Raw genomic sequence first — 11,642 nt, 5'->3', positions numbered from 1 at the left:
TGGTCCTTCCTCAGCTCCTGGCCCAAAGTACAGAGGGTAAGAGTAGAGAACCAGTTCTGATGAGATGACTACAAACAGTCCTTTATTGAATTTTAAAAAATAAACCCCTGTGAACACCTTAAACAGAAAACTGAGCCAAGAAGCTGGGTCCCAACAACTTGTGTCTCTGGGAGCTGCTTGTCTTCTCTGGAGAAAGCTGCTTCAACTCTGTGCAGGCACAAAACAGAAGGTACTATATATGCTTTGTACAAGCTGCAAGGGTCCCTCCTCAGGGGCAGGCAGAGCTCAGTTACTCTCGCCATCACTGCTGATGATGCCACGCATGTGTGACCAGTCTGGGGGTGGGTGACGGGGCCGTTCTTCATCTGAGTCCAGGGTCCTGCGGTATGGCTCCCCAGAGGAGGCTGCTTCTCCTGAAGGGTTCCAGGCTGTGCGTCTGCGTGGCCGGCCTAGGGGGAAGGGGAGATTAGTTGTCTGCGGAAGCCCAACCCCATCTTCTCCTGGGGGAATGAGAAGAAGCCCCTTAACCTGAACTGCTGATGATGTTGGCAACGTCCAAGGAGGCCACCTCAGCTGCCTCCTCCCGCTGCTCCTTCAGGGCCCGACACTTCTCTAAGGAAGGGTTACCTGGGGCAGAAAGGGCAAGTGAGCCTTTCAGCAGCAGGAGCCCTCTCACACAGCCCCTGGAGCATGCCCAGTCTTACCCTTCATGCCCAGGGCTTCCAGTTCTGCCCGGAGGACACTCAGGCGCTCCTTGTGTGAGTGACAGGAGCCCAGCAGCTTCTTGTAGTTGCGATAGGCCCCACAGGCCCGGATGTAGCGCTTTAGCCTCATCACAGCTGGGTGGTCTTCACCATGGCGACCAGAGACAGCCTGGCAAGGAAAGACAACAACTGAAAGCCAAGACTGCTGGGCTTGAGTCAGGGTCTCCCTACTCCCCGATGGTGGCCTTCCTCCCCATTTTCACCCTCACCTTCCCGCCTCTGGGCTCTGGACTTCCATCTGAGGAGGAGGAAGAGGAGCTTCGCGTCTTGCCTTTCTTGGAGCTCTTCTTGGAAGATCGGTTCTTCCTCTCCTCCTTGGGACTCCCTCCTGCCTCGCTGTCACTCACCTCCCTCTCCAAGTCACTCTCCTCACCATTGATACTGTTAGCTTTGACTGTCTTTCTAGCACCTTTATTCCTTACTTTCATCTTCCTCAGGCTGTCTTTCCCATCCTCCTCGCTGCTTCCACTCTGCCTTTTCCCCCCCTTACACTGGCCCCTATCCTTGCTCTTCCTCTGCACTGGAAGTATTTCATCTCCCCCTTTCTTATCCCCACTGCCTGTTGCCTCTTTTCCCTTCCCTTCCCCTCTGTCCTGTCGGTCTCCCATTAGTTTCCCTGCTCTGCTTTTCTGCTTCAAGCTCCTTTCGCCCCAACCTAACCTTTTCCCTCCACTGCTTGTGGCTCTGCATTTCCGTTCCTCCTCCTCCTCATCCTCTTCTTCTCCCCCTTCCTCCTCCTCATCCTCCTCTTCTCCCCCTTCCTCCTCCTCATCCTCCTCTTCTCCCCCTTCCTCCTCCTCATCCTCCTCTTCTCCCCCTTCCTCCTTCTCATCCTCCTCTTCTCCCCCTTCCTCCTCCTCATTCTCCTCTTCTCCCCCTTCCTTCTCCTCATCCTCCTCTTCTCCCCCTTCCTCCTCTCTATTCTCATTCTTGGCTGGGGTCTCCTCTTTCTCATCCTCACTCTCCTTTTCACTTTCCTGGTGGCTTTTAGCTCCTTTCTTTCCCTCCCCCTTCCTTCTCATCCTCTGGGCAGGTTCCTCCTCACTGTCTTCACTCTCCTCCCTAGCCTGTTCCCTGCTGGCTGAGGCCTTGCCTGGTGTCTGCTTGTTCTTCTTTGTCACAGTTTTCTTCCTAGTCCTGCCTTTCAACTCCTCCTCTTCCTCACTACTGTCTTTCTTCCAGATCTCACTTGTTTTGACAAAGCCTTCCTCCTCTTCCTCACTGCTCTCCTTCACCACCTTCTCTAATCCCATCTTTGCAGTCAAGTCCCTCTGCTGTTCTTCCTCATCTCTGCTCTCCCCCATTTCTTTCTGTGAGGCTCGCCTCGGACTCTTCTCAGCTGGGCTGACTTCTGCTGCTGCCATTCCGTTCTTTGCTGGGAAGCCAAAGCAGTCTGGACTGGAGGCTGCAGAGCTGAGCTCTAGAATATGGAAAGAAGGGATGGGACTGGTTCTTCCTGTTCCTTCTCCCTTCACTTGAGATAGGTTGTCTCCAGTCCTGCTCTGACAGAGTGAAGGGCAGTAGAAAACAACTACAAGTCCATCCTGATCCTGGCTCCTAACTCAATAATCCCCCTTATCTAACACCTTGGGACATATTTCATGTTCAATAAATATTTTCTAAATAAACCAAAGATGCAGAAGGCACTGGTAGCTGGGAGGCGGCACTAACCTGGCTCTGAGCTGAAACGGAGTCTTTTTCTTTTTGGATCACTGGAGGGGATGGGAGGTCTCTTCACCTGCTTCCTAAGGTCTAGCTTCTTCCTGGTACCCGCTTCATCCACCTGCGTGTGCATCAAGAGGGTAAAGCATGTACCCAGGTTGTGTTCTGCCCCACCCCCTCAGCAACAAGCCCGGCCTCCCGTGGCCCAGCCTCGTGGCCACACCTGCATCTTCAGCAGCTCCTCTTCCACCAGCCGCTTCAGCGCCTGCTTCTCTTCAGGTTCCAGATGGTCGCGGCCCACGTGAGCCAAGAACCTCTGCCGCACGATGGAGTGCGTGAGCGTACTGCGGGGACATGGTGTCAAGACGGTGTCCCCATCCCGCCCTTGCCCTTTCCAGTCCCACCTCCAGCCCCCAGTGCACCTGAGGTCCGGGCGTCCTCGGAAGAGGATACGGGTGAATTCCTGCATCTCGCTATCCCGCGCCATTTTGCTCCATCCGGGATTGACGGCTCCCGCCTTTTTTCTTCTCGGCCTCCGTCAACGCGTTTGACAGGCGGTCACGCACGCGCAGTGCCGTGGCACCGTCAGGCGAGACCGTTAGGTTTGGTCGCGAGTTGCTTGAGCCGAGAACTCTACCAGATAAAATCTTGCTTTCCCCGCGGCAGTTGGAAGGTCTCGCGGTTCGCTCCCTTGCTTAGAACGAAACTTTGTAAAAGTTCTCGTTGGAAACCGCTTCAGCGCAGGCATCCTTAGCTGTGACGTAATCAACCCGCGACGCTGCCTCCTTGGCGCCTGGTCACGGGCGCTAGCTATGCTGCTATTTTTCGAAAGGCAAAAGAAAAAGGGCATTCTTGCAAGGAGACTAGGAATCCTTGGGGGGGGGTGTAGTCTGTTTGTGCCTTTAAATCTGGAAGCACGTTTACAATCAGGAAAGGTGCCCTCTGGCGTCCGCCATCTTTGTGACGTCATCGCGTCGCTGCGACGCCATCTTTAGCGTAGCTACCCGAAGCAACGTTCCTCTCCCGACATTTCCCATGAGGGCAATCGGTGGGCAAACGCTCCCTGGGCGCGGGGTGCCGCGGGAGTTGTAGTCCCAGCGGGCAGAGGCTTGCAGAGTCTCCGGAAGTCGAGGTCGTGTAGAGCCGGCTCGGAGTAGCGGGACTACAGACGCCGGGGCTCTGCTCCCGCGTCAGGTCATGAACGGGCCAGCGGAAGGCGAGGTGGACTACAAAAAGAAATATCGGAACCTGAAGCGGAAGCTGAAGTTTCTCATCTACGTGAGTGCTGGGGCGGAGAGGTTGCGGGTGGTGAGGAGGCCTGGCACTGAGAAGACCTCAGTTTACCCATGTGTAAAGGGGCTGGGGAGAGCTTGTCGCTAGTCTCTGGGGCCCTTTTCGGACGGCCGTTGGCTCAGCGCCCACCTTGCCCCGCGGTGCAGGAACACGAGTGCTTCCAGGAGGAGCTCAGGAAGGCGCAGAGAAAATTGCTGAAGGTGTCCCGGGACAAGAGGTGAGGCACGTTGGAGGAGGGTGGTCAGGTGGCTCCTGTGGATCTCCTTTCGGGCCCCAACCTGGAATAGTGCCGCAAATGCCTAATGCCTGCCTCGAAGCTGTTCGAAGGATCCGGAGGACCGGCTAGGAGGCTAGAGGGCCCAGGAGAGCATCGCTGAGATGAGAATAAACACTCTTGTTCTCTCCGTCCCTTCCCTCAGTTTCCTTCTTGACCGACTTCTGCAGTACGAGAACGTGGATGAAGACTCTTCTGGTGAGCAAGGTCATGAGAAATTGATGGAGAACATAGTTTTCGGCACTCCAGCAAGCTTCCTGAGCCACTCCTTTTAGGCTCTGGAGACTTGTGCAGCCTCCAACGGTTCCTTTTGCTTGCCTTCCACCCCTACCTACCATTCTTTTACTCAAGTATTTTTTGAATATTTGCCATGTTTTCAGACACTGTGGTTGGAAAAAGGAATACAGCAATAACCAAGATGAACAAAGCCGTTGGCCTCTTGCCATTCATATTCTAGTAAATAGAAAAATGAGTAATGAGTAAACAGAGAAATAAGCTACAATTTTAGATAGTAGTAAGGGTATTGAAAGAAGTAAAATAGAGTTATGTGGTAGTAATCAGCCTAGAGCAGGGACTGACAAACTTTGTGAGGTTTACAAGCTCTGTCACAACTACTCAGCTTGCTACCGTAGTGTAAAAACAGCCATGGACAATGTGTGAAAAATAACCGTGGCTGTATTTCGATAGGACTTTGTTTATGGATACTGAAATTTGAATGCCATGTAATTTTTACATGTGAGTTTTTTTTTTTAACTTTTTTTCCAAGCATATAAAAAGGTAAAAGCTGTTTTAGCTTGTGGACTGTTCAAAAGTACACAACAGGCAAGGGCTCCATAGAGTGATCAAGAAAGGCCTTTTTTAGGAGGTAACATTTGAGCTGGGATCTAGATTATAAGAAGAAATTAGTCCAGTGAGGATATGAGTGAGAGCTTTCCAAGAAGAAGGAATAACAGATACAGATGGCCTGAGGCAAGAACAAGCCAGGCATAGAGGAAAACAAGGGCTGACACACTTTAAGGTCAAGTGTCCACATACATGCACGCAAAACAATGAAACAGTGTGTAGAGTGCTACGTGTAGTTCATTCTGGTACTTTTTAGATTTTTTTTTTCTTTTCCTTTTAATGCATTTTGCAAACCATTAAGTTGATTTCATGACCCGTGAATGGGTTGAGAACCACAGTTTGAAAAAGCCCATAAGGTGGGCATTTGTGGCCTTGTTCCACTGTGGGGCCTTCCTAAGCCGTGTCACAATCACCTGTCTTCACAGTGCTTATAAACATGGGCTGAGAGTAGGAATCAGCAAACTCTTGCCACCTGTGCTGCTCGCTTTTGTAAATAATGTTTTATCAGAACACGCGCTGCCCGTTCATTTATGTGTTTTAAAAGGATAGTAGGTAAAATCAGGAATCTTGGTGGTGCAGCAGTCCAAGCACTTAGTTGCTAACCCAGCAGGCACTGCGTGGGAGAAAGTTGTGGCAGTCTGCTTCCATAAAGATGGACAACCTCGGAAATCTTGTGAGACGGTTCTACTCTGTTCTATAGGGTCGCTACGAGTCAAGTCAGAATCGACCCGAGGCAGTGGGTTTGGTTTGGTTTGGTTTGTTTCAAGTACTTGCAGACAGCGGGGAACATAACCAGGAGAGATGTGATCACGTTTACATTTCAGGTCATCCTGGGGTCAGAGTGGATAGCGTGAGACTGCTTAGCAGGCAATTTTAACGTAGTAGCAGCCTGACCTTGTGGTGGTTGGAATGGGGGAGAGTGATAAAGGAAGGAGAGATTGGAGAGGAAAAACAAGAGAGCTTAGATATTAGGAGTGAGGCGAGGGCGGGAGCTGAAGGGAGTTTAGAGGCAAATAAAGAGTGGTATAAAGTGGTCAGGGAGTCACAGACCTGGTTGAACCAGCCCCGGCCCCACACAGTACTTTCTGAGCGTCAGTGACCTCTCCAGAAAGTGGAGGTGATACCCTTCACTTCCTTCTCGGATAGTTTCCAAGTTAAGCAGAGATGGTGAATGTAAAGCATCCAGCATAGAGCCTGACACATAGTGTTTGACAAACGTGCCATCATGGACAGGAAGGAGGAAGTGAAGGATGTTTTAAGAAGCTGGGGACCTCCCCAGAATGGCACAGGGGCACATTTTGAGGAGTCAGATTCCCCTGGTTTTCCGTAGAGCTGAGGTTACACCCCTCTGGGTAGACTAGAACCCCCACTCCTCAGTAAACCAGCCCTCCCCACTCACAGACTCAGATGCCACTGCGTCTTCAGATAACAGCGAGACAGAGGGGACACCCAAGTTGTCAGACACTCCAGCGCCCAAGAGGTGAGAAGAAGCCAGCGTTCCTTTCTGGGGGAGGGTAGGGGGTGGGACACCTGGCTTCCTAGCTGCCTCTGATTCTCCTCCCTGTCCTTTCTCCAGGAAGAGAAGCCCTCCGCTGGGGGGTACCCCCTCCCCGTCCAGCCTCTCCCTGCCTCCTTCAACAGGGTTTCCCCTTCAGGCCTCTGGGGCCCCCTCCCCATACCTGAGCTCGGTGAGTTGGGGTCAAGGTTGGGAAGTGATGACTTAGGGTGCCTGGGAATAAGACGGGTATCATCTGGGCAGAGGGGCCAGGCTTCAGGGTGAAGCCAGCCCAGCTATGGGGATATCTTTCTGGGTGTGGCCAGCAAGCACCCTTTGGAGGGTGAGTCGGGGCTGCCCGCTTCCTCTCTCTCTGGTGTAGGAATGGGGGACAGACATGACTGAGGAGAGCAGACCCCAGGACAAAGTCCTACTGGTGTCCCCTCCTCTTCTCTCAGGAGCCAGGGGGAGCCACACTCATCAGCCATCTCTTTTGTTTTTCCATTCTCCCTCTGTTTGCATTTCTCCCCTTCACCCCCCACCCCAATCCACTCCATCTCCCATGTCCATCCCTCCACTCCCGCCACAGCAGCTGGCCTCCCCCTCCTACCCCCCATTCCCTTCTGACTACCTGGCCCTGCAGCTGCCCGAACCCAGCCCCCTGAGGGAGCCCAGCCCCCTGAGGCCCACGCGGCAGAAACGGCCTCGCCTGCCCCGGAAACTGAAGGTACCCTGATTTGGGGAGGCCAGGGAGGGGCCAGGACGGCCAGAGGACAGCCATCCAAGGGAGGCTCAGGACAGGGGCCGGAGGCCTGTCCAGGAACTTCGGATGACTGATTTGGGGCTGCTGGGGCCCAGGCCAGGGCTAGGCTCTGAGGGGTGGCTTAGAGAGGTCCTGGCCAACAGCTCACTGTAGAGACAAATCAGGGGCAGAACCAGCCTTAGGAACTCAGAGTGAGGGTGCCTGGGGTCCAGCTCTCATAGTGCTGCAGTGTGGCCAGCAGCGAGGCTTGGTTTTCACATATCGGGGATGTCCTGTAATGCCAGGCAGCCTAGAGGAAGGAAAGAGTTATAGGGTAGAACCCAGTCAAGTTTCTACCAGTTAAAAAGCACGTGACCTTGAGTAGGTCTCTTTGACTCTCCAGGTCTCCAGTTCTGCATCCGTAAAGTGAATGATTAAACTACATTGAATCAACGAGTGTTTTTTGAGCGCTACTGTGTGCTATGCACTGTTCTAGGTGCTGCAGATGCAATAGTGAACAGCAGGCAGAAGTCCCTGGCCTCATGGAGCTCACTTTCTGGCAAGATAGGCAAAAAGTAAACAGCTAGGTAGCAGTGGGGAAAAATAGGCTTAAGTCAAAGGGGTGGGGAGCACCCAGGGTGGGTGTGGGCTGACATTTAAGATTGGGTGATCTGGAATGTTACTTGGTTTGGAGGTTTAAAGGAAATGAGAACAAGCCACGTGGCTCTCTGGGAAGTATTTCAGTCAGAGGGAGCAACCAGTGCAAAGGCCCCGAGGAAAGCACATGTGTGGTTTGTTCAGGCCAGATTAGTAACCGAGGGGCAAGGTTGTGGTGGCCCTCACAGCGCTTGTAAAGACCTTGGCTTGTCCTGTAAGTGAAATGGGAAACCATTGGAAAGGTGGAGCAGAGGAGGGATTTGATCTCACTTACTTGCACTGTAACAGAATTTCTGAGACTGTTGTGTGGAGACCATGCTGGGTGAGGGGTAGGGGTAGGGCTAGGACTGCAGGGTAGAAGCAGGGGTACCAATGAGGAGGAGGCTACAGCTGTAAACCAAGGAACTGTGGGAAAGCTCCAAGTGGCTTGTGGATGTTTTAAAGGATACACTGCAGAATTTCCTAAAAGACCAGTTGTGGGTTGTAAGAAAAAGGAGTCAAGGCTGACTTGGATTTTTAGCCCGAGCGACTGAAGAAGAGTAGTTACGTTCTCCTGAGATGTGGTGGGGGAAGATGGGAGGAGCAGGTTTTAGAGGGAAGATGAGGAATTTGGCTCTGGACATGTTGAGATGCTTTCTGGAAAGGTCAACTAGAAGCTGGATATGGGCACCTGGGATTCAGGGGGATATATATTTCGAAGTCATCAGCATGGAGACAGATGCGATCATTGAGGGCAGAGTGTGGCTGGAGAAGAGAAGAGGTCTGAGCACTGAGCCTCAGGAGAGATGAGAGGAGCCACCAAAGACACAGAAGGCTCTGTGCCCAGCCATGAATCAAAGTTGAAAAGGGACCAGGCTAGGCAGCTCTCAAGTTGGGTGGGTTGTAGACTCAGGCTCTGGAGCCAGAAGTGAAATGGGAAGCCACATTTGTGTTGTTAGGAGTGTGGATTCTGGAGTTCGAATCCCAGCCCTGCTACTTACTCCCTGTGTGACCTTGGTTTTCTGTGACTTAATCTTTTGAGCATGAAAGATAGGAGTGAGAATACTGGCCCTTTGCTCTACTTAGCAGGGTATTTGCTTCTGGCCTGAAGGGCAGGGTGGCAGAGAAAGTGGGGCGTCAGTGAGGCCTGGAGTAGGTGGGCGTAGGTGTGAAGTGGCATGGGCACAGGGAGTTTGAGGCCTTCTGGTTGGTGCTGAGTTCTGAAGTAGAGAAATGTCAGGGAGCTAAGCTCTGACACGTGAGAGAAAACGTTGGTTGGGAGAGGGGCCCACATCAATTGCTGTGCGTAGGAGGAGGGGATAAATCAGGGAAAACCTCAGAGAAGTGACATTTGAGTGCAGGGTAAGTAGAATTGGATATTCCAGGCTGAGGGAATAGCAGACATGAAGACAGAGACACAGCAGAAGTGTGTGTTTGGGCTGAAGCAGGAGTGAAAAGAGCGAACAAGCTTAGAAAGATAGGATGGGTCAGGTCATAGAAGGGCTCAAAACCCAGAATCAGAGTTTGCATGCTATGGTAAAAGGCAGTGGGAGCCCCTGGAAATTTCTGAGTGACTTGGTGTGAAGAGATTGGAGGTAGCAACACTAAGCAAAGGAAGGAAAGCTGTGGAAAACTGAGCAGGTTGGCTCAGAGCCAGGGCCTTAGACAGACCTGAGTTTGAATCCCAGCTCCTCTACTCACTCACTTTATGACCTTGGGCATGTCATCTAACTCTCTGAACCTCAGCTTTCCTCTGTGTTTCAGGTGGGGTCATTGTGAGGATAAAATGTACTAAGGGGAGAAAAACACTTAGTCCAGTGCTTAGTTCCTAGTAAGCCAGAGATAAGTATTAGCTACTGTCAGTCATGCTGAAGATCCATGAGAAGGCCGTTGAGTAAGTCCAAGCAAGGGTAGGGCCAGGGAGTGAGGTGGGGATAGGGAGGTGGTGGCCAGAGGAGGGGGATAGTCCTCACGCAGCTGTCCTTCTCAGTTGTGTGTCTGCTCCCATGTGTCCATGAGTGCTTGGTAATGGGTACAAGGGGGCTGGTCAGAAGTGGGCCTCCGGGCAGGCTCCTGAACCCTGAGGCACCACCTCTGAGGGAAAACCCCACTGTGATCCCCATCGTACCTCAGGAACATCAGTGAGGTGGGAAGCTCCTTGGGAAGCAAAGAGTAGACCATGAAGGCTGAGTGTGCTAAGACAACCAGAAGGACCACTGTGAAGACCACCCATAAGTGTTTCGCCTGACTGGATGTGGCCCAGTGGGGACCCAGCATGCCTGTTCCCTGGCACCCCCCCTTCTAAGCTTCAGTTTCCTCCTCTGACAGATCATCTCCCCCCCAACCCGGGTGGGCATGAGGGTCAGAGATCATGAACAGAAGTCACATGGCATGTCATAGGCGCTAAGGACAGGAGGGTTTGTACCTGCAGGCAAAGCATGAGGGCTGGATGGGGAGGCTTCAGACTGACCTGGCAGGGGAGGGGGACAGATGGTTGGGCAGGACAGAGAACACTTTCCAGCCTCAGGACAAAGCAGGACTTTGACAAATAGAGAAGGGCCCTCCAGGTAGAGGGACCGGCCTGTGCTCAGGTCTGCCGCCTGCCCGTCCCAAGAGCAGAGAGCAGGTCCCAAGAGCAGAGAGCAGCGAGGAGCAGAGGGCCCTGGAGGGGGAATGACATGCGCAGGTTTGTGTTTTAGAGAGATCACTCTGGCTGCAGTGTGGAGGAGGAGCTGGAGCTGGGAGAGGCTGAAGGCAGGGAGTCCAGTTAGGAGGCTGGTACCATAGCACAGGTGAGCTGAGAGGAGGGCCTGGCCTAGGCCAGTGGCTACGGGGATCCCGAGGAGGGGCCCTCCGAGATAGAAGAGGTAGACTCCTCAGAAGGAGGGGGAGGGGGGCTTAGGCAGCCTGTGATACCCTCCACCAAGCCAGTCAGTCCTGCAGGAGGAGGAGGGCCAGGAACCAGTGGTGGCAGGCGGTATCTGAGGGTCCTAGCAGGCTGGCCCTCCACTGCTGTTACCGGGGCAGCCAAGGGGCCTCCCTGGGGAGTGCAGGGCCAGCCTTTCCCTCCCGGTTTCCTGTAAGACCTCCCTCACCCTCATCAACACCTCCATCACCACCCCTCACCCCCAGGCACTTGCTGGTTGGGGACGCTGAAGGAGTTGAGGTGGGGGCAGTCCCCGAGTCCAGTGGTGGCCAGCCAGTGGTATCCACTACCCCTAAAATGAGCCTTTGTCCCCTTTCCTGTCCCCCAGAACTGCCTTAGGGGGCAGTACCCAACCTCCTGGGAGTCCCAGACCCCCCCTGACAAGTCCTCCCTGTGTTTCTTCCCCCTGCTGCAGATGGCGGTGGGAACCCCCGACTGCCCTGTGGGAGGGCCGCTGACCTTTCCAGGTCGAGGTGCTGGGGCTGGGGTGGGGGCAGCCCTGGCCCCACTGCCCCCTCCCAAGATGCCCCCCCACACCATCCTGAGCACCGTCCCTCGGCAGATGTTCAGTGACGCTGGCAGCGGCGATGACGCCCTGGATGGGGATGATGACCTGGTGATCGACATCCCGGAGTGACCTGGCACCTGTGCCCTGCCCATGGTCCCCCGGCCCCCCACTGTGCTAGCACACATGAGCCCCCAGCTTCCTCAGAGACATTTATTGACACCCAGTTGCCATGCTTCGGCCACTGACACAGTCAGAAAAGGCGTAAACATGCAGAAATGTCCCCTGGGAAGGTAGGCCCTGAGCAGGGCTGGCAGGGCCCCCTGTCCTCACACCCCGGCCCCATCCGGGGGGACAGTTATTTATTTAAACGAGTGGCCTGGGAGCACCTGCCACCTCTTGGGCAGGCAGAGACCTTGTGGCGGCCACCCAGAAGAGGGCAGCTTCCAGGGCTAAGTGTTATAATGAAGACTGTATTAAAGGGGTGGCTCTTCTTTGTTTT

At 53.7% G+C, this 11,642-nt stretch overlaps 2 protein-coding genes across 7 annotated transcripts; one reads left to right on the top strand and one right to left on the bottom strand.

Annotated features, from left to right (window-relative positions):
• Nucleotides 1-65: 65 nt before the first annotated feature.
• On the bottom strand, nucleotides 66-3,120 carry HIRIP3 (HIRA interacting protein 3). The gene is made up of 8 exons (XM_049903126.1): nucleotides 2,849-3,120; nucleotides 2,650-2,770; nucleotides 2,436-2,547; nucleotides 1,659-2,184; nucleotides 974-1,487; nucleotides 705-873; nucleotides 529-627; nucleotides 66-449 (listed from the first exon to the last, which is right to left on the bottom strand). The coding sequence occupies exons 1-8, from the start codon at nucleotides 2,911-2,913 to the stop codon at nucleotides 286-288; spliced, it is 1,770 nt and encodes a 589-aa protein (XP_049759083.1). The 5' UTR covers nucleotides 2,914-3,120; the 3' UTR covers nucleotides 66-285.
• A 146-nt stretch (nucleotides 3,121-3,266) lies between these two features.
• On the top strand, nucleotides 3,267-11,634 carry INO80E (INO80 complex subunit E). Of its 6 annotated transcripts, XM_049903121.1 has the most exons (8): nucleotides 3,267-3,704; nucleotides 3,866-3,936; nucleotides 4,139-4,191; nucleotides 6,238-6,316; nucleotides 6,413-6,524; nucleotides 6,921-7,058; nucleotides 10,409-10,501; nucleotides 11,051-11,133. In XM_049903121.1, exons 1-7 carry the CDS (start codon nucleotides 3,624-3,626, stop codon nucleotides 10,478-10,480), a joined length of 606 nt encoding a protein of 201 aa, XP_049759078.1. In that variant the 5' UTR covers nucleotides 3,267-3,623; the 3' UTR covers nucleotides 10,481-10,501; nucleotides 11,051-11,133. The 6 variants fall into 6 exon arrangements, with proteins under 6 accessions (XP_049759078.1, XP_049759074.1, XP_049759073.1 ...); XM_049903117.1 differs by lacking the exon at nucleotides 10,409-10,501 and having other exon boundaries at nucleotides 6,924-7,058; nucleotides 11,051-11,634; XM_049903116.1 differs by lacking the exon at nucleotides 10,409-10,501 and having other exon boundaries at nucleotides 11,051-11,634.
• Nucleotides 11,635-11,642: the final 8 nt, after the last annotated feature.

The sequence above is a fragment of the Elephas maximus genome, chromosome 12 (assembly GCF_024166365.1).
Source record: "Elephas maximus indicus isolate mEleMax1 chromosome 12, mEleMax1 primary haplotype, whole genome shotgun sequence".
In the NCBI taxonomy this organism is placed as follows: Eukaryota; Metazoa; Chordata; class Mammalia; order Proboscidea; family Elephantidae; genus Elephas; species Elephas maximus.
Note: the sequence above shows the minus strand (reverse complement) of the source record. Positions and strands in the feature narration are given on the sequence as shown.

Excerpts from the sequence above, each read along its gene's own strand:
- HIRIP3 (XM_049903126.1), bottom strand. The coding sequence starts at position 2,913 with ATGGCGCGGGATAGCGAGATGCAGGAATTCACCCGTATCCTCTTCCGA. Across the intron at positions 874-973 it reads CAGAGCCCAGAGGCGGGAAG|GCTGTCTCTGGTCGCCATGG; the intron begins GTGAGGGTGAAA and ends TTTCCTTGCCAG. Across the intron at positions 450-528 it reads CAACATCATCAGCAGTTCAG|GCCGGCCACGCAGACGCACA; the intron begins GTTAAGGGGCTT and ends CCTTCCCCCTAG.
- INO80E (XM_049903116.1), top strand. The coding sequence starts at position 3,624 with ATGAACGGGCCAGCGGAAGGCGAGGTGGACTACAAAAAGAAATATCGG. Across the intron at positions 3,937-4,138 it reads AAGGTGTCCCGGGACAAGAG|TTTCCTTCTTGACCGACTTC; the intron begins GTGAGGCACGTT and ends CCCTTCCCTCAG. Across the intron at positions 4,192-6,237 it reads CGTGGATGAAGACTCTTCTG|ACTCAGATGCCACTGCGTCT; the intron begins GTGAGCAAGGTC and ends CCCCACTCACAG.